The sequence below is a fragment of the Pezoporus occidentalis genome, unplaced genomic scaffold, assembly GCF_034315485.1.
Source record: "Pezoporus occidentalis ecotype Australia unplaced genomic scaffold, CSIRO_AGI_Poc_V1 ctg59, whole genome shotgun sequence".
Taxonomy (NCBI): Eukaryota; Metazoa; Chordata; class Aves; order Psittaciformes; family Psittacidae; genus Pezoporus; species Pezoporus occidentalis.
The window spans coordinates 5,200,487-5,225,990 of record NW_026915932.1 but is presented as its reverse complement, the minus strand read 5'-3'; the positions used below and the strand labels follow the sequence as shown (position 1 = coordinate 5,225,990).

The window sequence follows — 25,504 nt, the reverse complement described above, 5'->3', positions numbered from 1 at the left end:
GAGCAAGTCATTCTGAAATGAATGGTGTGTCTAAGTCTACAAAGATGGAGCAGCCTTTGGAGGTGAGGTTAGAGTATCTGCCACAGCTTGTGATGTGCAGCTGCCCAGAGAACAAACTGATTGGCATCTTGAAGAAATCTGGTTACTGATCATTAAGCCTCTTGCTTACCTGTTACAAGAGTAAATTATTTTACCTCCCCAGGAAATTTTTTATGTGCTGACCCCTTAATTGATTGACCTTAATAATGAATTTGAAATGAGATTTAGGTAATTAGATACACTTTTGCTGGCACTTCACCATCTCAGTTTTTCCTAAACAGAAGGACATTAAGACTGCTGTAGAAACTCACTCATACTAACCTTTATTTAAAGTATCACAGTTTTTCCTGCTGCCCTTTGGTAAAGATAGTCAAGGTGGTAATACAAAAGTAAAAAATAAATTAGTTTGATAGTAAAGATAGTAATACAAGAAAAATATATAAAAGATAAATATTAACAAGTTTGTAGTTTTATAAAATTTCAAGAGAAAATAATAAATTATAATTTTCATGTTGCACTGTGATGCACCTCATCATACATATGAAGTTTAGAAATTCAGTTGAGAGGTGTTAATGATCTCTGGGCATTCTGCCTTTGCAGATACACATGGTGCTGACAGTAGAGAATTTCATCCCAGTTTGGCAATTTCATCATTCATAACTACATATAGTCCTATTATGTATATGGGAACTACATGGCATGAAAAATCCCTCTAATGCTGGAGGAATCTCACTACTACTGAATTAATTACTGCATGTCAAAAGGAATGGCAGATAAACCAGTGTTCAGATAGCTGAAAGTACTGAGCAGAAGTTGTATGAGTTTTCTTACACAACTAAGAAAAGAATCAAGTCAGCTGTGTTTAAAATCTCACTGTAATGAACTTCGCCAAGATTTTTGAGTACTGTTTTCATACAAGCAGTGGTTTTTTTTTCTCTCATGTAACGGTTAATTTTATCTAAAACTAATTCAGTCGCTCTCATCTGGTTTTGACAAGAGCATTTAAACTTGCTTTCCTGTCAGAAGAAAGTAAAAAAAGAAACTACTGAGTTGCTGTTTCAGCCTGCTAGCTTCTTTTTGGTATAATCTCTTGTTGCAAGTTCCTTCTCCCAGACCCAGTATTTCCAGGATCAGGGCACAGCACAGGGGCTCAGCAGTCAAAAAAAGGTAAGAACCCTTTTTTTTCTTTTGCCTGTCAGTGGGCCATAGAATTATGGGAATTTTGTGCTCTTACTGGTCCAAGCTAAAAAGTACAGACAAATTTGTACTTTTCAAAGAAACAGGTATGGCAGCACTGCAGATTGAGTCTGGGAGTATGGTAGTACTCAGACCCATTAATTGGGCAGCATTTTAGTTTAAGGTTTTATAGGCAGTGGGGGCAAGTTCAGCTGGAGAAAAGAGGTGGAGGAGGCTGTTTTGGGTTAGTGTTTGTATAGGTTATCATGGCAAGGGTTGTAGGCTGGCAAGAAAGCAATCAAACTAACAAATGTTGATAAGTAATGTGTTGAGAAAGGGAAAGGTTTGGGATCTGACCAGCCAGCAGGAGCCAAGAGGCTTTTCTAAGGCTGGGAGACCACTGACAGTTTCTGGAGGGAAACATGAGAATTTCCTGCAGTGCAGGTTTTACAGTGAGTAGCTGCTAAACCTGTGCCTTAGCATGTGTAAACGTACAATTCCAAGATGTTTTTCAGTGCAGTTCTCATTCTGGGATAAAGTTTGGGATTTGTGTAAGTTCTGAAGGACTATGTATTGGTCTAGAATGTTAAAGCCGTAGCATACTCATGCAAGCTGATAATGATCATTGTTTCATCAGCTTCAAACTCAACAGTATATACAGTCATCTCATTCTGCAGTCTGTTGTTGAAAGCAAACTACAGCAGTGACTTTTCTTACGTTTCTCTCCTTAATGGTTAAAATACCTGTTTTTTTATGTTCAGAATCATTTACAGTACCTTGACGTCAGCTCATCTGGGTTTCTTGCGGAAAAATAAACCAATGAACTAAGAGAAATTTGAAGCGTTGTCTTTATCCAGGCTGGCTTTGAGTATTTGTTTAGCTCAAGTAACTTACTGAATAGTGCAGTAAACCAGCCAACCTGGTCTGCTTCCATTTTGCTTCCTTTTCTAAGGCAGTGTGTGCTTTCTGTGCTTCTGCTAGGGAATGCTTCAGTTGCCTTTGTGTTACTGTGATTGTACCTGCTATAGGGATCTACACAGTAATTTGTTCTATATCTTTAATACTTTCACGAAGGTTTCTTGCATAACACTGCAAATATTGATAAAGGCATTGTTGCCTGTGATAGAAGTATTTTATAGAGGATGAAAAGAAACTAAAACCACGAAGTCAGCAAATTCCCAGGCACATGCTCCATTTTCAGTTGTGAGCTATCCCACTGAAGTAAACATACAGTTCTTGCTGTTTTCCTTAGTCCTTTATTTAAGAATCTGGTTTACAGGCTGAACACCTCATTTTTTATGTTTCTTCCCTTTTTAGTAAAGGAAACAGGATTAAATATGTCTCTCTACAGCATTAATAGTCTGTCAAGCAAGAAAAGAGCAAATTTAACATGTATGGTATACTCTGTGTGTGGTCTAGAGGTTTCTAAGGCATACAGATAGTGTTTCTGCATCCACATAAACCTTGTTCAGCTTGTTCAGTGGCATTAAGGTGAATCTGCTTAATAGAAATTTGAAAAATGGTTTACTGCATGCTTGGATGCGTGCCTAGCTGTGCAGGAGGAAGACTTGGTAACAAATGTTACAACCTTGCTTTGAATGGAACTAGTGCTGATTTGATTATTTACTCCCAGAAGTGTTCTCTATTCATATTCTCCCTGTAACATTATATATGTACCTATATAAATACCTACATATATATATATACACCTACATATATATGAGTGGCCTCTCCTATGAAGATAGGCTGAGTTTGGCTTGTTCAGCTTGGAGAAAGCTCCAGGGAGGCCTTAGAGCAGCCTTCCAGTACCTAAAGGGGCCTACAAGAAATCTGGAGAGGGACTTTCACAAGGGCAGGTAATGACAGGACAAGGGGGAATGGCTTTAAACTGAAAGAAGGCAGATACATTAAGAGGAAATTCTTCCCTGTTAGGGCGGTGAGACTGGGCACAGGTTGCCCGGAGAAGCCGTGGCTGCCCCATCCTTGGCAACGTTCAAGGCCAGGTTCAATGGGGCTTGGAGCAACCTGGTCTAGTGGAAGGTGTCCCTGCCCATGGCAGGGGGTTGGAACTAGGTATCTTTAAGGTCCCTTCCAATCCAAACCATTCTATCTCTAGAATACTTAATCCTCCTTTGTGGAAATTATTTTTTTTAAAAGGGTATGTTGAAAGTAAATACTTGTTAAATAATGCCCCTACACCTCCACACAGGACTCGGTTTCCCGGGCTCCCTTCGCATCCCCTTTCCCCGGGAGGGCCGGGGCTGCCGCTTCCCCCCCCCGCCCCGCCCCGCCCCACCTCTTTGTTTGCCAAGAGCCCCTTTGTGTCACAGGAAGGAAGTTACGGAGCTGGAGCAGGGCACGTTTACAAGGAAGCCATGTCCGAGGTACGCCAGGCATCGTCCCGACCGCCACAGCCCGACGGTGGAGTGACGTTACTTCACCTCGGGCGGCCCGCCCCGCGGCAGGGCTGAACTCCGCGTCCCCAGGACAGAACCGCGCTAGCTCCCCTCAGACCAGCAGACGGGGCCCGGCATGGCCTGTGTCTGCAGACGCTGCGGCGCCGTTCGGTGTCTATAAATATTTATACTTCGTACCGACCTGCAGCGCCCCGCCTCAGGAGGGCAGCGCCGGTGTGGGAGGGGATGGGGGGGGGGGGGGGGGGCTGTCAGCTACTGCGAACCCCCGCCGGCCGTTCCGCCCCGCCGCCAGCCCGGAGGCGGGAGAGTAGGCGGTAGCCTTGGGTCTCGGCCGGCCACGCCCTTCCGCCCCGCCCCTCCCGCTGTCGCGCCGTGGATTGGCGGGCGGCGTGTGTACACACACGGCCTCGAGCCAATAGTGCGGGGAGGGCGTCTGACCTCACGCGGCGCGGAGGCCAATAGGCGCACGCGGTTGCCAGACGCCGCCAAGCTTGTGCGGGGGAGAGGGAGCCGGGCAGAGCCCGGCGCAGCGGCGGCGGAGAGAGGGGGCTGAGCGGGGCCGGGCGCGCGGCGGGGGGGAGGGGGGCAGTGGCGGCCGGGCTGGAAGCGCTGCGGGCGCTCGCACCGCCACGCGCCGGGGCTCGCGGACTGGTCCTGGTGGGCCCCCGTCTCCGGGGCCTCCTCGCGAGCGGCGAGTGCGCGGCGCCGGCCCGGCCGAGAGGCGTCGTCGGCGCGCGGGGCCGGGCGGAACGGCTGGCTGCCTGTCGCGGCTGCTGCGGAGGGACCGCCGGCCCTTCAGCGCCGCTGCCTAGGCCCGGACTGCGCCACCGCCGCCCCTTCTCCTCTTCCCTCGCCGGTGCTGGGCCTGCGGGTGAGTGGGGAGCCGAGGGGGGGTGGGGGCCGTGAGGGAGAGGTAGCGCCTTTCTTCGTGGGGGACCGGAGCGGCGCTCCCCCCCACGCTCTGTCTGGCGCTCGGTCCCGTCGCCGAGCCGCACGCGGGGCGGGCGCCTCTCGCGCCCCGGGAGGGAGCCGAGCCGGTGCCTGACACTCGCGGGCGCCCGCGGGGCGGCAGCGTGCCCGGGTGGCGGGTGACAGGCGTCCTGCGCGCCGCCGGGTCACCTCTCCTCCATTGTGGGGAGCGGCAGAGGGCGGCGGGCCTGGGACGGCGCCGCGGCGGGTGTGCGCGGGCGCGGGCCGGGCGGGGAGGTGACCGCCCCCCGCCCAGGGGGCTTACAGCGCAGAAAGGGAGCGGCGGAGCTCAAGTATAGCTTCAACTTAATAGCGTGGTGGGCTTGAGTTTTGTCGGGGGAGGGTTAGTCCGGCAGCAGCAGCAACAACAACAACAGCAAAACTTAATTGAGCGCCTCTTCCTGCGCCCTTTGAGTTACAGGCCTTCCTTGACCGTCGGTCGTGAAGGGTTTAACGGCAGAGGTGGATCCAAATATGAACAGCGTCTTTCGGGATTGAGGGTACAAACAATAGGAGGAAAATACGGAATAAGCAAACTTCCTTGAAATGTGGAAGAAAACCGCATCTGAGAGCGTGCTCCCTCGCTGAATAAAGGAATGATGCTGAGCTGTGTATCAGAATTTGCACTGTTTTTCTCTGCAGAAGGGACTTTGGTTTTCATTTTCTCCTCAATTTTTTTTGAGTTGACAGAGCAAGTGAATAGTTTAAAGTGATGTGATTTAACATACTATGCAAAAACAAAGGAATTATTTGGTCAGTTTTTATAATTCGGAAATCAGTTCAATTATTTGCATGACTCTATAGGCTGATAAAAACATTAATGAACAGTTATTTGTCAGCTTCTATCGTTGTAGCTTAATTATGCTGACAGAAAATAGAGCAAAACACTGGATGTTGTGTGATGTTGTAACTTGTTATAATCTTGGGTTAAAAAGTAATTTTATGCTAGTCTATGCTGATGGTATTCAAAACGAAATTAATTTTTTTTTTTTCCATTTCTTTGGCCTTCTCATATTAGTTCACTTGATAATACTGCATCCTGTCTTACAAAAAAAAAGGTGTGATCCGTGGGGCAAAAACTCATGACAGATGACCAGTGTTGCAGAACAAATGCAGAGCTGTATTTCAGAGCCTGTATTTGTGCTAATGCTGTGTGTACTCGGATGTTTTGTGCATAGTGAAGTACTGAATTTCAGGAACTTCTGTTTGAATTTGTGTGTAGGGTGCTAACTACAGTTTGAAGAAACATGAAACATTAAGGAGAAGTTTGCATTATAGAATAGATTTGGCAGGAGAGTTGTCCATAAGAATAAAAAAAGGACAAATTCTCTGTTGAAAACCTTTGCTGTGAAGTGAGTCTCATGCCTCTAGAAGAGGGAAGAGTAACAGGTGAAATGACGTAGTCTTATATCGAGGAAAAACCTGAAAATTAACAAGATTGTCTCATGGGTGAATTTGAGTGATCTTATTTCACTGTAAATTTATTGGGTTTTCTTTTAACCACTTCCTTTTTGTACAGAGATCATTTGTAACACAACAAAACCAAACCGTTTGACTTGTATGATATTGATGTAATTAACTTTACAGAAAAACCCACACCGTTGATGGGAATGATCTTTATTGCTGCAGGGGGTTCTGTCTGGCAACCTCACTTTACAAAGGGGTAGGGTACGATTTTCAATACAGCATCTTGACAGCAGCTATCCAGTGTAATGGGGGTAAGCCAAACAATTTAGCTGGGAAAAATGCACAGTGTTGCTTTGAAAGGAATCTCAATACTATGGTCTTGCACACATTGACCACTACTGCAAGGGCCCCTTGTGCATCTGGACATGTTTCCTGGACAGTTGTGAGCACCCTCAGAGTTAAGATCTTTCAGCACATTTGACTAAACTATTGTTACAGGTTTAGCAAAAAAGTAGGAGCTAAATTTCCAACTTTCCATCCCCTTCAACAATTTTTTGTGTTATTCGGCTTAAGTGTGCAGACTTTTTTGCTGTGCCTGTAGGAAAGTTTGGTGAAAACCTCTAGAAGCAATAGAATAGTGACCCGATATAGTTAGGGGAGGGAAGCTGCAGCCCTTATTGTTATGGATAGGATGCAGCAGTTTAAATATTACTAATGTCGAGCAGAACAAGTTCTTCAGTTACAGCTAGTCTAATTCAGTTCTTGGAATTGCATTTCTTCTGATGTGCTGCCTTAAAATAGTATTCCTAGGGTTGTGTTCAACAAGAAACAATTTCTGGAATTGTTTGCTTTTTCTTACATACATTTTGGTGTGATGGTTAAGAGCTTCTCTACCTTTCTGATTACATCCACAGCACATGGCTGCTAATAAATCAACAGGGAATCTTAAAATAAGGGAAATAAACTGTGTAGTCTGATGCAAGGAAATACACTTGTGGAGATCTTGTGTGCAAAGCCAAGAAGACCCTGGAATTGGACAGGTTTATCATAAGATTACAATCCAAATGTTTTGGTGTGGTAATAGCACACATACCATGTGAAAGCTGATGGTATAAATGCTTGTTGTGGGATTTGAAGAACTAGGTATATGCTGGGAAATACTCTAAAAAGGTGCAGGTGTGGTAGGGAGTGACAAGTTTCTAACAACTTCCTGGTTCAGTTCTTCGTGTTTTTTGTAACATCTAATATTAGAGTGAAATTAATTCTTCCCCTCCCCCTTGCCTACAGCTCTTTTGCAAGAATGTGAGGCCCTAGCAGGTGATCTTATTCTTATAGTTTCATTAAATGAAACTTTGCTACCTTGATTTCCTGTGTGCAGTCATAGCTTTCAATAAAGGTCTTTACAGACTGTTCTAGTTTACTTTTATACTTTTGTATTAATAGCATAAAAATAAGTCCAAGCAAATCAAACCATTCATTTTTGATAATTCAGTTTGCAAGACTACTATATATTATAATATATGGTAATATAATATATGTGCTAATCATGTGCATACTAGTATATTCTAACGTATGCCTTACTGTAATCTGTATGAAATGCACAGCTTTCTAGAGTATCCTATTTCTACTGAAATACAGAATAGTAATTAAATGTAAAGGGATGGTATTTGGAAATAACTTCTAGATATAGCTGTTCACTCAGTACTGCTGAAGAAACTCTTTGCCTTTCAGGGCACACTTTGCAAAATCCATAGCCTACTGATGTCACTTGGGGAATATTTATCTTTACTGAAACCTGTTGAAATTTTTAGATTTTTTTGCAGCACTAACTTGGTGATAAAATAACACTTTGGCCAGCTCACATTTCATGTTGGCTGTCGGAATAGATACTGAAACCAAGCTGGAAAAGGTTAGCATTCAGTTTTGTTGGTATGCTTGGTTGTGAATGGCAGCAATTCAGGTGTTCTGTTGTTCAACAAGGGTCCCTTACTAACCTCTGTCCAATGACTGTATCATCTGACAGGGTGCATGGAAAGGTTGCTTTGGTAAGAACCAGAATAATCCATTTCCCCATGGTGCATGTTAGCAGATGTGTTCTGTGTGTGTAAGTGACCATTTTCATTCACTGTTTTGTTACTGGGAATTTCAGCCCACAATATAAGTGAAAAATCAAGAAAGAATAAGGTCATATGTTCAGAAAGAAATTGTCAGGTTGCTACAGGTACGCGCTGGCTTTGAGGCTATGAACTTTTAGTAAAGTTGTATAGATGATTCCTTCAACTTGGTAGCAGCTATTAGAGTAATATTTGTGAGAATTAAAGTCTGAAAGCAAGTGTATTAGTATTTGTGTATTAAGGCTTGTGAATGCCAATGCATTAACATGTTAAAAGTCACTTGTGAACCCTAATGGTCATCCAGGTACTAAACCTTTCCCATCTGAGCAATAGTTGTAATTACCAGAATAACTGTAAATGACCTGTAATAGAAATTACAGTGGTAACATTACCAAGAATTATGAATGAGATTAGGAACTGCAAGAGAAAGTGATCTTATGTCTCCAGAGTGAAATAAAAAACCTTCATATGCATGGGCTTCATTTATTGTGAGGAAAGATTTAGGTAACTTTTTCCTTCATTATGTATTTGACCTTGGGAAACATGTTTCTGTTCTCTTACATATGCAATCAAATTGTTGTAAGCTTCAGTTTATTTAAAATTCAACTTAATATTGCAAATACATTTAAACAATTTTTTTAATCAATACATACAACTGATAACATTTCAAGCTGTGTATTGATTCTGCATAACAGCAGGCTTCTGCTGTCTGTCAAAAGAAAATTATTCATCTTGCTTCTTGCTGTGTAAGAACTTGGGAAAGCTGTGATCTGAAGATAAAACATCCCACTTCTTCCTAATGGATTTTTATGCACACACTCCAGTGAACCCTTCAAAAGCACGGAGTAGTCTTCATACAAATAAAGCATGTCCAACCTGTGTTGCACTTCAACCCATCAGTAAATTTTCAGGAGATCATAAATGATTTTTTTTTTTTTTTCTCCCAGAAACTGTCATAATGTGGTTCTGCAAACCTGACTAACTGGGCAGACAGCTGGCTAAATCTGGAGGGTTAGTCCTGCCGTGTGCACAGGCCCAGGTGGTCACCTGAATTTCTTCCTCCTTTCAGCCCCGTTGTTGGTGCTCTGACACTTTTAGAACTACATTGGCTCACTAAGGGGATCAGGTATAAATGGGAGTTGCTGGGAGCACGTAGCATAGGGAAGGAATGGAAAGTGGAGTAAGTAGGGGAAAAAGTGGAAGATCCCTTTTAGCAATGATAGCAGGGGTAGGATCTCACATTGGTGTGACTTGTTACATGAAATATTACCCTTTAGGTAATTCTGTGTGCTGTAATTGATATTTGAGAGCTTGTGCATCACTAAAAAAAAAATCCTTTTGCCTTTGTACTGAATTATAACTAAAGTATGAAAATTTTTGTAACCTTCACCCTTCAGTGAATGCTGTCATAATTTTCAATCCATTCAAAAGTAGAATTAATAATGGCTTTAAAGTAGAAAAAAGCTTCTAGCAAATTATAAGGAAAATGTACGGAATAGTTACTAAGTCTCTCTCCATCATCAAGTTCTTTATCCATGTATAGCTTGATGATCTTTAATGAAATGCAAATGTAAAATTATCTTCAGTTCATTGGATGTTAAGATCCTTCCAGCTGTGGGGTGTAGATAAAAGGGTATCTCAACAGGATGGTTAAACTGTTCCATGTATGCGTCAACGTACTGATAACTCGGGAAATTTTAAAATCTCAAAATTAAAACTCTTTACAAGAACAGATTAATATCTTGATTACTCTCTGACGTATCATACAGTATATGAGCTGGTGGTAGCAAGAGGTTTGTTTGAAGTCTCAGTAGTCAAAAAAAGTGCTCTTTCCAGTTGAGCTTAATTGAAAGAAGAGCTAATGAATTATTGGCAATGCACAAAACTGACTTACCAAGATACTTTAAAGTCATACATATAGATCACTAAATTTTTTTTGGGTGTCAATCCACAGCTAAAATGAAATGTCTAAGGCAAGAATACATTTGTGAGAATACAGTGTGCTGTTTACTCAGTAAGGAAGTTGTACCTGCCTTTTTCCACTGAAGCAGCAGACTCTCAGATGTTGTGTCCTGCGTAGTAACCAGCTATGGAGAAAACCCTGGGCTAGAAACCTAATTAGAGAACAGAAGATGAGTTTATGGAATAGATTGTCTACTTAAAAGAGCTGCAGCTAAATTTCTGTTAATTCCAAACATATCTGTGTGTACCTGTGCTGATAAAAGTTGTCTGTAAAACTCCAAAAGAAATTTTAGATCATCTTACTTTTTTAAGTGCTGCATGAATACTATTTGCTGTTCTGATATCAAGCTCCACGTACTTTATCTTGAATGACAGTAAGCTGGTTTGGGGATTTAAAAGAGCCTTCAAAGGTTCAGGTACTTGGGAATTATTCCATATGTTTAATATAATGTCTTCCTTATTTGAGCAATAAGGGACATGCTTCACCTCATTGATTTTGAGATAAGCCATAAGTGCTGCTCCTATTCTTATACATGCAGTTTACCACCAATACTAGTATGATAATGGGAGTGTCTAAGAATATGCCTGAGAAACTGAGTCCCTTGAGGGAAGGAATATCTAGTTCCAGGTCGATGGAGTTTGGGTTTCAGCACTATCAGGACTGTACAAGCAGCAGAACTTGAGGCTCAGCAGTGCAGTTAAGTGCATGGAGACTTTGGGCACTTTCATCTATGGGAGAGTTTGATTACAGTTTTGGGTATCATTTCTGTGTTGTCTGTTCTTGTCACTTGTACTTCCACATATCTGTTTTCGTCCCTTGGATTCAGGACATTCAATAGCCTCCATAACTAGTCATGTTATAGTATGTACAACAGTGAGAGTAAATGTAGTGAGTGAGAGTAATGGGAAGGTAGCATTTGAGATAAAGTCTTAGAGTATTGAAAGGAATCCCATTCATTTGTTGCCTCAGTACCTTCTGCATGAAGTTCTTGAAGGGATGCTTCCCTGACATGCTTTTAGCAAACTGCAGTAAACATTGTCACATTGGTTGTTCATTATATAGCTTAAGTGACCTTGCATTTAGGCCTTGTCTGTTTTTCCATATTCTTTGTACTGTGTAAACTTGAGTCATAATGGCTACTGTTGTCAGGAGCTGTCAGTTAGTTTGTTCTGATGATACATTGGCATTTTGCTCAATCACAGCAATTTAGGAGAACCTGGTCAACTGAGGTGCTTGGTTTTGTTCCTTCTGAGTGTGTCAGCTGGTTCCTCCAAACTACAAGATGAGATCTTCACTTTCAGATTAGGTTAGTTACATATTCTGTTTGCATCTTAGTTCAAAGCAGTAATGCTCATTTTGGTTTTGTGTTAGTAGTGAAGATTTCTGCATTTTGGATTCACAGGTTGCAGTCTTCTGAGTCACACGAGAAGAATTAAATAGCGAAGCTTTTAAACTGGCTACTCTTTTCATGTTCTTTTATTTTGTTAAAAACTCCTAATATTGTTTAGGAGTCAAGTTACTGAGATTTCCTTTGTTCAATCTCTAATCACCTTACCTGTTATCTACTAGAGTTTTTTCAAGGCCTACAGTTGCTCACAGTAAAAGCTGGAAAAACAAGTTGTAGTATCTGCGAGACCTTCATCAAATGCATTGTGGTGGGGGTTCCTTTCAAATGTTTCCTAAGAGCTACTTTTAAATATTATTTTCAAGATAACAGTTAATGTGTGATAACTGAACATGGTGATTAATTTCCCACTCTGCATGTGTGACTTGTTGAATACATCCTAGGTTGGGTTTTGGAAGTTCTTCATTAAGTGACAAGCTGCATGTAATGGATGCGGGTATTCCTGTCTTTTGCAGTTTGCAGGCCAAGTTGATTTCTTGCCTACGTAAATGAGGGATAGAACTGGAAATAAGTCATCTGAAGAGGACTCTGGAAAGACACTTGACAAATCAATGGAGTCTTCTTACAGAAATGCAGAATCTGTAATTTAAATTTCAGAAATTTGATGACAAAGTTATATTTCTGTTTCTTGGGGTACCAAGAAACTACCCTTACTAGCACATACATATTCTCACTAAAATTATGTTTTTATCTCAATTGCTTCAAAAAGAGGTTGGATATTGAAATATATTTTAGAAAAAAGATGGGGAAGCACTTCTGAGAGCAGGTGGATTTCTGATAAGTACTCCATAACTCTGAAATTTGACTGGTCTGAAAACTGAGACAATGAAGCAACATATGTGTAACAGGTGGTCTAATCCATGTAGATGCTGTGCATAAATTAATGGCTAAAAACTGAGCTTGCACTGATTAATAAGGAATCTTTTTGTTACTGCTGTCTTCTGAAATCGGCTTTGTAGTACTGTAGCTTGAAAGTTAGTACTGTGGAGAGCAGTGTGAAGGACAGAAACTAATTACTAGTGGAAAGGTTGGCATTAATCGTGTTGTTTTTTTTTTCTTGAAACTGATGACACTTTCTTTCCTCTAAGGTGACACAGTTATTTGCAATAATTTTCACTTTGCAATACTCTTGATCAAGTAAACGAAAAGACTCGGTGATGATAAAAATAATTCTAATATACTGGAATATATCTACATATTTTTCTGTGTTCCATGATGACTTTTCATCGTAACAAGTTAGTTAACCGCCCAACATTTGTCTTAATTTATAATTGTTTAATACTGACACTTTTCTGTTGTGAAGTGGAAGTGGCCTCCGGGGCTAGGGAGAATCTGTGTGTGATGCGATACGTGAAGTAATGATAAGAATTTGAGAAAGCTAAAGGAAGACAGGATAAGTTTTGTAAAGCATAATTTTAAGGGTCATAAAATAAAATTGTTATGGTACTGGGCTTTTTTAGTTTCTGTTGGCTTTTAGCCAGTATGTGGGTCTTCAAGGTCTGATTTAAAAATAGGACTTTGTACCATAGAAATAATACTCTTCTGCAGATAACTGTTTTCTGTTCTGCATTGGTTCTTGTACTGGGATGCAGCTTCAGTATCACTGAAACTTCAGAATAGGTCCATCGTGAGAATAGGTTCAGGTAAACACTCTAGCACTTCAGGTGGTTTGTTGTAACTAAAGCTTGATTATCTGGGTTTTTGTAAATGTGATGCACAAACTGGCTTTTTAACATCATTGGTGTAGAGTTATAAGGCAACATATGTTATACAAGAAACTGCAACTCAAAATTTACCAAGTCAGACAGTTCGGTTGCCTCACTGTGCTTCATGGTATTTGACCAAAAGGCAAAATTGTGGGAGTGGATTATAAACCAAGGTTTAGATTATGAAGGGGACAACCTTAGTTCAAATAAAGCAATCTTTGTGTCTCATGTGCTTTGGCTCTAAACCTGTCTTTATGCAGATGCATTTCATTAGAAACCAGCTAAAGAACAAAAAGGCTGAGGTTTATGTTTCTCTATCTGTGTGGTGCAAGCTGACAAACAGCAATTGGGAGTGAAGAGAATCTCCATTTTGAGGCCATCTGTGTAAGTTCTTTTGTCTGAACCTGACAAGAGGTCATGGCAGATGGTGAGGTCACAAAGTCTGGCTTCTCGAGCTTGACAGAATGTGTTCGTAAAGCTGGAAGAATACCAACTGTTCATACTGGCTAAAGAGCATTGTGGCAGAGGATGGTAATAGTTTATGGACAATACCTTCTTGATCGCTAAGCTTGACAGCAAATAACCTGTCATAGATGAAACTAGTTTGCTTATCTGTAAACAGGTTAAAACTGCTTAGCAAGTGTGTTCTTAACTATGTTTTATTTGAGTCAATTGATTGTAAAGGCTCTTAAAGCAAGAGAGGGAGGTCAAACTGCATCATGGCTTTTTGCCAGAGGTCCAGATGATGTATTTGAAGAGTTTGTATGGAAGGAGGAGGAAGGTGGGAAAGGAGAAGCCACCCAGATCATAGTTTTCAGATGCAATGTGAGGATTCGGTATTTGCTCTTTGCCATGACTGCTGTAGCTTTATGGATTTTCTGTGGCTCTTGAGGTTTCAGGATTGCTGCACAGATCCAGTAGCCTCTTTACTCAGGGTGTGAATAGATACCTCTCTAGTGTCCTCTCTGAAGGCAGAAAAAAAAAAGCTTCTTATTTTCTTAGATTTTCTGTTATGAAACTAAAACTTTGAAGTTTCCATGGAGAAATGTCTTAGTAGACAGAATTATGTGGTGTTCACATGCTCGAGTAACTGCTTAGTTGTGGCTGCAATAAATTGAGGTGCAAAAGAAGATAAATACAACTCACTTGACAAGAAATGGAGAATACCTCTTAAGAGGAAAAGAATGTTTTTCCAGTAACTCTCATACCACTTTAATTGATACGATATCTGATTAAAGCAAGAAATCTACAGAAATCCTAGAATTTAAAATTCTTCCGCATTGTTCAAAACCACTAGTGCAGTGATGGTGGAGTTCCCCATTAGCTACACACGCTACTGGAACAACTTTTAGGCGCGGCCCATTCTCAAACTTTGTGTAGGTTAAAATACAGAGGAAATAGCGATTTGCACCCTGCTGTTGTAGCAAGTGACTTCTGCTGTAAAGGGCTGTGACTCATTTCTGGTAACTTGTTCAGGCATCTTCCTAAAGATCTTGCTGAATTGATCCCACACTTGGATGTGTAAGACAGGGAGAATTATTTACACTTTCAAATGCAATTCAGATGTATTTTGTAGTCCATTTTTTTAACAGCAACTAGTACTTTAAAAGTACTTTAAAATGCTTTGTCAAGTTAATTTTATCTTTAAAATGGTTTGTGCTGCCAGCATTGATTTGTAAATTTTCTTCTGGTTCTCTGTAAGACTGATAGAAGCTTACATTTTACAGATGATGTTACTTGAAGTATTTTTCAGGGTACCAAAATGTTTGTCTCTTCCTGGAACTCTAATTCTGTAACTCTAATTACATAGGTCTAATAATATAATAAATAAATTAATGAAATAACGTAGTAATAAAGCCTGAAAATATTAAGAAGATGAGCTTGAACTGGAATGTTTTTTCTTGGATGTTTCCTAAAAATACTTAATGTTTGCTGTGTGTTGTATATATAAGCATATCCTATTTTTTATCAAGGTCTTGGATGTCTGCAGTGACGGAAGTAGACTCTTTCTGTTGTTGGAGACTGTAGGCACAATGGAGAGAATTCATTCCCTTCCAGTTTTTAGAGCCAAGCTGCGTTAGATGCAAACAATTGCATGGTTTTAATTATAAGACTTTAGTAATGGTATAACATGCTTTGTTAGCATGTTAATATAGTTAGGCCTCTAGGTAAGTTGGGCTTTTATATGTAAAGACTACATCTCTGCCTATTCCAAGCAGTGTACGTTTTTAGTATCTGTGCAGAGTATCCTCTGGAGATGCAGGGTTTCAGCTAGAGAGGGAACAGAAAATGTCTTTTCACTAAGATATTTTATTGCCTTTCTTACAGGATGTACATTTTAAAGATCCCGTGAAGATGAAAAGGGATATCTTATGGTTTTATGGAATATAAAGCAATACTGTCTGACATGACGGCAAAAAATGTAAGTATAATTATACAACATAAATTGCATTTTATCTTGGCACACTGCCAGTCGCTTCTGGCTTTCGGCATTTGAAGGGCTTTGTGTTTCATTCCTTGTATTTGTCCACACAAGAAATGAAACACAAAGATCTTCAAATTAAAAGATCCTGCCTGGATTTTGTATGCCACAAATGCGTACCCCATCATTTTCTGCAGTGTTTTGATAAATTTAAACTGGTTAGAAGCTGTTAAGGGAGATGTAGAGTTTACTCAGCTACAGGTCAGGTTGATAACTGGGGCAATGCTTTATCCTATTTCCTTATTGATCCTCACTGGTCCCTTCTAACTTGAGATATTCTATGATTCCTCTAACACTGCTCCAGAGTTATTTGGGAGCTTCGCATTTTGTTGAAGCATCTCACCTTTGCACCAGACCAAAATTCTTCTGAGTCCAAGTATAAAAACTCAAGAAAGAACAGAAAGATGGTGTATTTCTTTACTAATTCCAGTGCACGCTTGGTGCCTACAAGATGCAGGGCCTTCCTGTTTCTTCAGCTGCTGCATTAACAAGCCTGTATTATGGTGTCTAGAGGCTCTATATTGACTCCCCTGTCTTAAGTTCTGAGGAAGCTTATGAAATGTCTAACATCCTGACCTTAATTTTCTGCCTAATTAGCTGTGCTTCCTGTGGTACAGTTTGTATAGAGAGCAGTTCTAATTAAGCTTTGTGGTCACTGAGTATGACTTTCAGTCTTGGGCAGTTTACCTGTTGACTGCCTTTGATAGGGCATCTGCAGTCTAATTAAATCTGAACACAACATAATTAAAAGAATACCCCACAGTAAAGTGTGGGTAACCATAGGATGTTACTCTGTTCAGTAACTGCAAAAGCTTTTGTGCATATTTGGTTGAATTGTTGACAAGGGCATAGTTTGGTAAAATTAATTCTCAAGTCTTAAAAATTTCTGTTGTCTTTATTAATAGCTTCATTTGGTGTGCAGTTTCAGGTAAGGCTTTTGGATGTCTTATGTCTAAAAGTTTATTTGAGCTGATCAAGCCAAAAAATAAATTGGTGTGTATGTGCAAGGCCTTTTGATTTACTTATTTCATAGGCCATGTTCAACTGTTGTATAAATAGGTAATACTATTGCTGTATGTGAAACAGCTGCGCAAATTGAAATCTTTTTTGTTTTGACCTTTTGTTCAATGCAGTCAAAGGATAAATACCAAAGCAAATAAAATCCATGGAGTGTTGTGTGGCAGAGTCAGAGTAACATAAGTTGGAAGGGATCTCAGGAGGCCATCCTCTATGGTGCTTTTCGTGAAGCTCTGACACTCCAGTTCAGAACCCAGCTGCTTGGTGCTTTGTTGAGGACTGCTCAGAGCTTTGCGCTTTGAAAACCTTCAAGGATGGACATGAGACATTTAGGCTGGGCAACCTACGCTTGTGCTGAATATAGAAATAATGGTTTTGCTGTTTAACACAAGGTTATAGTTACTTTACAGAATAAATATTTTTATTAGTATGCATACTTTGAAATTTTGCAGATTAAACAATGCAAACCTAGTTATTTATCTAACTTTTATGGGTTTATTAAAAAAGAAAATTAGTTTGTGGTGCAGATGAAAGTAGAGCTCATGTTGTTTTCAGTTTTCATGTTAAGTATACCTGTTGAGAGGATTTGCGAAGTGTGAAAACAAGGGTGTTCATATGCTTTCTGTCCTCATTTGTAGCACTGCTTCAGTATTCCCCAACCTTGGTTACTCAGAACTGCCCACTCATGCCAATAGTGTTCTCTGTTGCTGTTAGAAGTCCCAGGAATGCTTCTGAATTTGTAGAGTTCCGGGGTTTAGCGTGTCTGTGGGTTTCTGCAGCCTGAAACCCATTTCAAGTGTAAGGTTGGTGTTTGTTTGTTCTGTTGTCTGAAATATTTTAATGATCTGCTGAGTGAGTTGAGGGAGAAAGCTCTGCAGAGCTATTTCCATCTTTTTCTTTCTGTTCAAGGACATCGAGGACGGGTTGGAGAGTTGGGTGGAGAGGAACTTGATGAAATTCAACAAGGGCAAGTGTAGAGTCTTGCATCTGGGGAAGAACAACCCCATGTACCAGTACGGGTTGGGGGCTGACCTGCTGGACACTAGTGAAGGGGAAAGGGACCAGGGGGTCCTGGTGGATAGGAGGATGACCATGAGCCAGCAATGTTCCCTTGTGGCCAAGAAGGCCAATGGCATCCTAGGGTGCATTAGAAAGGGTGTGGTTAGTAGATCAAGAGAGGTTCTCCTCCCCCTCTACTCTGCCTTGGTGAGGCCGCATCTGGAATATTGTGTCCAGTTCTGGGCCCCTCAGTTCAAGAAGGACAGGGAATTGCTTGAAGAGTCCAGCGCAGAGCTACAAAGATGATTAAGGGAACGGAACATCTCTCCTATGAGGAGAGGCTGAGGGAGCTGGGACTCTTTAGCTTGGAGAAGAGGAGACTGAGGGGTGACCTCATCAATGTTTACAAATATGTAAAGGGTGAGTGTCAGGATGATGGAGCTAGGTTTTTTTCAGTGATGTCCAGTGATAGGACAAGGGGCAATGGGTGTAAACTGGAGCATAGGAGGTTCCATGTGAACATCAGGAAAAATTTCTTTACTGTGAGAGTGACAGATCACTGGAACAAGTTGCCCGGGGGGGGGTGTGGAGTCTCCTACACTGGAGATATTCAGGGCCCACCTGGGCAAGTTCCTGTGTGATGTACTCTAGGTTGCCCTGCTCTTGCAGGAAGGTTGGACTAGATGATCTTTTGAGGTCCCTTCCAACCCTTAGGATTCTGTGATTCTGTGAATTTTGAAGTACTGGCATTTGGACATCTGGGAAGTTCTTAAAGGTCATATCTTTAGTCAAGCATATACACATCCGGAAGCTGTCACCTCTTATATTCTGAAATCAGTACCCCTCAACTGGGACACAGAAGCATAGGGGATGTTTGTTCCCCTAATGCATCTCAAGAAAAAGTGCAGTGAGCTTAGGCTAAAATGTCTTTGCATTTCACATGCATAAGCTATGTTGAGCAACTTCGCCTTCAAGGAAGCTTGCACTTCAAGCACATGACAAGCTGTTTCCATAGGTTGAATGTGTATGTAAGATGAATAACGTTGCGCATCACTAGTTTTCCTTGCTAGCATTTTGAGTGCGTGATGGGACAATTATCAAGATTGACAATTATCAAAATTACAATGGGCTCACTGCTGTAAATGCAGGACAGTTTGTAGTATCTGCTTGTGGAATATTACTTATGGGTAATTTGACCTTCCTTGGGAAACAAATCCAACCAGAACAGCTGTGAATAATGAAAGGATGAATAAAAGTTACAGATTCTCCTGGAGATGAGATGTTTATGTGCTTACGATACACATTGAACCCAGATGTAATTTAAATCTCCCTGTCATGATGGGTTATTTTATTCTTTGCTTATATCATGTTTTTTTTTCTTGCCTGTTTTGTACTTCCATTCTCTTCTGTCCTTCAGATAAGAAGGCACTGAAACAGTAATGACAAATTGTGAAAAAATGAGCAAGTATTCATGGTAAACTTATTTTTTTAGGACAAAATAAATAATGTGACTCGGATTATTTGAATAACAGTTTTTATTGTCTGATCTGAATTCGTATGCATATGCTTGTAAAGTTATTTGTCACTGCTTCTTAAGAGAGTGGTTTTCTCATAGATGAGGTCAGTTAAATGGCTATAATAGTTCTCCTTTCACATGTCAATAGTTTAACTGCTGAAGTCAAGAGGGCCTTAAACAAGACACCTGTTTTACACAAGACACTCTTCAAAAACAATGTAAACAATTCACACAGGACACTCGTCAAAAACAATTAATACAGTACAGTACTAGCTGTACTGTATTAATAGCCCACGCAGATTTCTTTTAGATTATGGTGGGAGCACCCTTTTTAGGTCCTACCCAAGTAGTTACTGTAAGCGATACTACTACAATATGTCTACAAAGGAGTCTTAGGGATTACACATGTAAGGAAACAGCCAGTTAGTGGATTCCCTACTAATTTACAACTTCATTGTGTTAGAATCTAGATTAATTCTAGGACAGAAAGAATGAAAACTTCAGGTTAAGTAAGGGAAGGATCACAGGCAGAGCCTTGCTACCTGAACAATGTACCAAGCAGAAGGCTGATAAGCTTCATGCCAGTTTGCTCCATTCCAGACTTTGATTGTGATTCTTCTTTTCTTTCCCCACACCCCATTTGGAAACTTCTTAGTTACCTACTAGGAAAGGGGAAGAAAACCTGATGAAAATATTTAATAGGATGCAAAGGTCTGCCAAGTGCCTACTTCATCATGGCTGGATTCATCTTACTGTAGATGGACAGAAGTAGGAGTCCAACTCCTGCTATACCCAGTAATGCAGACAGTCTGGGGCAGTGTTACAAAGCAGAAATGAGTTGTATGGAAAGCAAAAATGAACATATGTAAGCGTTGGCTTGTTTACTGGTTTCGGTTTAGGAGTGGTTAAATGCCAGGATTCCCAGAAGTAGTGGATGGTACAGCTTCCAGATAGCAACATGGCCTGGGACATCTCCAACATCAAAATGAAATCCCATAAAGTTCTTGTGCTGCAGGATTGTAATACCATGTCACACTTTGCTGCTTCTGAAGGCTTAGTTATGATAATTCTTCTGTAAAAGAAACAATTTCCTTTAAATCTGCCATGTTTCTCATTTAAGTTCTTATGAAATTCAGGTTTGTTTCCAAGCTCTTCTAAACATAGATATTAAGTTTATAAAATTGAGAGAAGTGCTGCTGTTAATCGTATGCTCTTTATAAATGTGTTACTAGGACTATCATCATGAAAAAATATAGTTCTATGTCTAAGAAAGTCTTCTGTAATTTTGTATCCTTTGGATCACTGAAGTACAAGATACAGAAAAGAATTCAAGTACTTTGCTACATTTCCTTAAATATTGAATCAGTTAAATAATCTAAATCTTTCAGAGAATTAAATGTAAATGTCTGAATTTTTGTAACAGCTGGGGAGTCATCTTGGGCTGACAGTTCATAAGAATATAATCTCCAGCATTTAAGTGAAGCGCTGATACAAATCAGTAGGGAAAAGTACAGCTGTAAATCTAGAGTTGAAGGTTCAGTTGTGAACTAATTGGTAGTACTGTCTTTGAAGATGTTCACGGGAGTAGTAATTCTTATCCTTTTCCTTGGAATGGGTTAAGGCCCTTTATATATACTCTATCACTGTGGCTCCCCTTTTCTTTCTCTGAAATAAAATCTCCTGTTTGTGGCATTCTATTTCTTGCAGAGGCAGTGGTCCTAGGGAGAAACTCATACTGTTATTTATTGTGCAGAGGCAGGGGTCCTAGGGAGAAACTCATACTGTTATTTATTGTGCAAAGGCAGCAGTAGTATGATCCAAGAGTGCTGGCTCTTCATCTTGGCTTTGCAGTCGTAATGCCCTTTCAGTACCATATGCTGTGCAATTTACTAACCTTTCCCGAGCTCTATTTTAAATATCTCCTCAAGAATACATTTTTACTGTAAGGAATCAGAGTGACTTCTTCCTACATTAGCTTTCCCTGCCACCCAGGCACCCGGGAAGGAAGGATACTAGAATGCTACTGTTTTCTGTATGGACCAGCTACCAAAACGTTATAGGAGACGTTTTGCATTTGTTTTCAGGTGGTGGTCTTTCCTCTGCTCAAATCCAGCCGTTCACGTTCACACCCTTCTTCCCAGCCTTGCTGCATTGCCTCTGCACCGCTGCCACCTGGTGGGAGACAAAACGGAAAATTGAGAGGAAAGAATGAGACAGACTTGTTCTGTTTCAAAAGCAACTTCTGGCGATACCATAGTCTGCAACAACGAAGCACTTGCTGCCTGTTGGGAGCAGTATATGACTGTCTAGTTGGGTGTGACAGGAAAGAACAAGTCTGAAACAGACAACATTCAAGATAAATTGATGAACTGTATTGAGCAGCTCTAAGGGCTTGTTTACAGAAACACATAACTTAGCTCATTAGGCAGAATGTTATGATCAGCATAGTGCAGGAACAGTTAATGTCTGTGCATTGCTTCTGGTGGTGAAAATATAATAGAAGTAGTTTCAAAAGCGTCTGTCACATTGTTGTGTGCAGAGTTTCTCCCTCAAAAATTCCTTGCTGAGTACAAGTGTGTGTAGTGGAACTGTGTGGCTTAAATGCTTGTACTAGGTATTTTTTGTTCTTGCATAATTTATTTTAGAGTTATGTTTAATTTGCCTGCAATTCTCTAATTTGAAATTATTAAAATTCGATGAGCGGCCCTAGCATTATTATGTTCCATTATTATTACATTGTAAAACAAAGCAAATATTTGACCCTTGATTTTATGATTGTTTTTTCTTAACTTGGATACCTGAACCCTTTGTCCCAATTATTTACAGAAGTACTCAGATTTTATAATATTTTTAAAAGATATTTTGTAATAATTAGTTTGTCTGCTGCTCCAATGGGGCTAGTCCCTCGGTACTTATCACAGCTTCTGGCTGGGAAGCAAAACAGAATGCTTTGTTAAATGGAAGTTATTAAGGTTGTGCAAGCATGATGCTCTGAAACTGCAGAATGCCTGACCATTACTTGCTGCTGCTCGGCCTGTGTCTTGTTAGCTGAGATCTGAGGGACTTTTCAGCTCTTCTCTCCCTCATCCAGGAACAGTGAACTTGTGTTGTTCTATACAAACTCTGCCTTTCTATGATGTGTGTACATGTCAAAATCGGAAATGCACGGTTCTCCATATGTTTTAAATTCTCTGTGTCTCATGTAGCATACCCTCAGGGTAAATCAGTTTATCTCTGAAGACTAGAGAATTGTATTTAAAGTGCATCGTAACGTCTCCTCAGACCTGTAGAGTGTGCAGCTTAGTACTGGAATACTAGACATCAGGCAGATTTCTGCTGTATCACTGGTGGCAGCTGCTCTGTCTTGTCTTGAGGGGACAGTGACTTACACCATAATAGCCAGAATGTGCTGGTTGGGTCATGTATGTATAGTACAGTATCAGAATATTTAGGGTTTTTTGGGGGGTAAGAACTTAGCTAGAATTAGTTGTCTTCATATATACACAGTAAATGGCTTTGATCCTTTGCTTTGAATCTCATGCTCTTGTTAGACCTTACTATCCATAGAATTATGATGTTTCAGAAATGCAGGATAGATTACTTTTATAATACCTTTAGTTGCATTATAGAAAACATAGAAAGGTTTATTGTATTTTAAGACTTAAAAATGTTTTGTTCAGGTTGGTGTGACTTCCACAAATGGAGACTTGAAAGGATTTATAGATCAGAACCAGAGTCCAACAAAAGGTAAGAGAATTCTGTTTGTGTACATAGAAAAGAAGCATACAGTAACACTTATTTCTGTCTTGTATTTAGTAAATTAGTATTTCTGCTGATTTCACTGCATATGTTTGATTCAGTTTTGGGAGACTCACAATTTAAATGTTCAAAATGTATTCGCACATCCACACTGTTTTATTACTGATATGCAAGTGTCAGTAACAAAGATGGGATTTCAAAGGGGAAAGGCGAGTGTGGTAAAAACAATCAGAAGATAAAATAAGCTTTCCCCCTTCCACCCCTTTTCTCCCCTTCCCCCCCTCTTTCCCCTTTTCCACCTTTCCCTTTTTTTTTTTTCTTGGTGGTTAATGTGCTGAAGTTCCTCATTTCCACCCCAACCTTAAAGTTCTCAGACTTTGATGTAGTCCAGATAGGAGAGAAGGTTAAGCATAACTTTATGGTCAGTGATATCTTGTGGTACTTTTATAAGCTTTCTGGACAATTTACAGTAATAACTATGTTTTTCTTATCCTATTTCATCTTAGCATTTCTAGTTTCATCACTTCTGACTCTAAAATAGTGTGCTGGCAGTCAGAATAGCTATAGGATTCCAGTAAAATAAAACTGCAGCCCCATATGAATATTCGAAAACTTGGGGATTTACAGTTCACATAATGCTTCAGTCAACCTTTCTAAGTAAACATTTGTTTGCTGTTACCCACTGTGAAAAACAAATGCAAGTACTACCTGGAGGAATGATTTTTGGCTCATCACAACAGCTTCAGAGTCTGAAAAAATGAAATAGTCTAAACAGCAAATGGCTGGAGCTAAGGTATCTTCCTCCTTTTCTAAACAATGCAGAACATTACAGGCTGTTTTAGGCCTCTGAGAATTAATTTACTGTGCACTGGTGTGATAATTGCACTTTTTGGTTCATTATTTTGTGTTTACTGTGTCGTGATACTAGGGAACAAGAGCAACATTTTCAGATAATTTGAGACAAGCAGTTAATTTGTTCAGAGAATAACTGAATTGAGTAACCTTATCAAGTAGAGGGCATTGCTTCTAGTAGTAACATCTCAGTGATCCTTATCCCAGTCTTCATTAGATTTTGGTTCTGGGATGACAGATATATTATTCACCACTATTCTTCTATGTTTTTTTAAATGCTATGCTCTAAGGATTTTTTTTTTTTAACCTAGAAATATAATTAAAGATCACTGACATATCTGTTGAGATGTAACATCTTGTTCACACTGGCTTATTCTTCTTGGAGAATAAGCACTAGAAATGCACAATCAATTGCTTGACCCCTGTGTTCCAAAATTGCCTTCTCTGCCTTTTTTTTTTCCATTTACAGGCTTAACTTTCAAAATCTCTTTTCTCCCTGAGTTTTTCCCCTGAATATCTGAAGCAGCTACTGTTGCTGCTGTTCCTGTATGCATTTGATCAGGCTTCATTTACCTTTCCCACTGTGACCTTTAGCGTCTATGCACAACCTCTGGATATTTTCCAGGTTTATTTTGCTACAGGAGAAGTTAATGCTCACAGACTGCTTAGGTATTGCAATGTAATCTCTAAGTCTTAAAGTACTGCTGTGTCACTTGTACTGATTTTTAAATCTGAATTACTGTTCCTAAAAAGGTTGACAGGTTTAGTATATTTGGGAATTCAGTTTTCTTATTACTTGCTTATTTCCTGTGCTTGTTAGGGAATGCTGTGATCTTCTAGATCTACCTCATCTTTTTGATGGTTTTTTTTTTCCTATTAGTAGTAGTATTGTTTGGGGGTTTTAGAATACTTTTAGTAATTTTTTTTATTCCTTGTATAGATAATGGCTGGGAAAAAGAAGAATCTGTAGGTACCATTTATATCTAAATATGATGCAGATTTACTAAGTAATTTGTTTTACTTGTGGTGATTGCAGAAATCACATCCAAATTTATAATCCTTGTAAAAAGACTTGCTGCCTAATTCCAAAGTGAGATTTTTCTTTCCATGTGTGCCTAGAAAGAAACATGACAGTACTTAGCAGAGCATTAACTCAGAATGTTTTTTGCTTTGTTTAGTGAACAATTCTTGTTCAACTTTGCTCCATTTGTTGCCTTTAACTTACAGGCAACAGGCTCTTGCAGCTAAAGGATCTGCATTTGGAGCTTGTTTCCTCTGCTTGAAATGAATACTCATTGCATCTGAGAGGGAATGCCCACGTGGTTGGCTCTTGACGAATGGTCAGAGTTCTCACCCCATGCTAGGGGCCACTTGTTGCAAGGACAATCATTGGGTGAAATAATTCAAGTAGTAGATTCTTACTGTTACAGTCAGAATGGTTCATCTGTGTCAGCCCAGGCTGACTATGCATCATTTCCTTATCTGAAAGTACCTGGGAGACTAGTGATGAAAATTATTGCTGTAGAAGACCTGCATTTTAATTTTCCCAGACAAAAAAATGGCCCTGGTTCTCATTCTTTAGTGAATGAGTACTCTTGAGTTACTGAATGCAAAAGGGATTGATGGTTCCCCTCGTGTTTTGGAGAACAGATGGCTGTTGCTGCTCTTAGCCTTGGGGACAGA

General features: G+C 40.2%; 1 protein-coding gene across 7 annotated transcripts in view; it reads left to right on the top strand.

The window, feature by feature from the left end:
* Nucleotides 1–4,239: 4,239 nt before the first annotated feature.
* TFDP2 (transcription factor Dp-2) overlaps nt 4,240–25,504 on the top strand; it is a 57,292-nt gene continuing 36,027 nt past the window's right edge. The window contains exons 1-3 of one of the 7 annotated variants that reach the window (XM_062638992.1): nt 4,240–4,503; nt 15,525–15,618; nt 22,891–22,957. In XM_062638992.1, the coding sequence (XP_062494976.1) occupies nt 15,577–15,618; nt 22,891–22,957 (109 nt within the window). In that variant the 5' untranslated portion in view covers nt 4,240–4,503; nt 15,525–15,576. Of the gene's footprint in view, nt 4,504–12,903; nt 13,134–15,140; nt 15,619–22,890; nt 22,958–25,504 lie in introns of those variants that run through there. The other 6 variants (XM_062638991.1, XM_062638997.1, XM_062638995.1 and 3 more) reach the window with 6 other exon arrangements.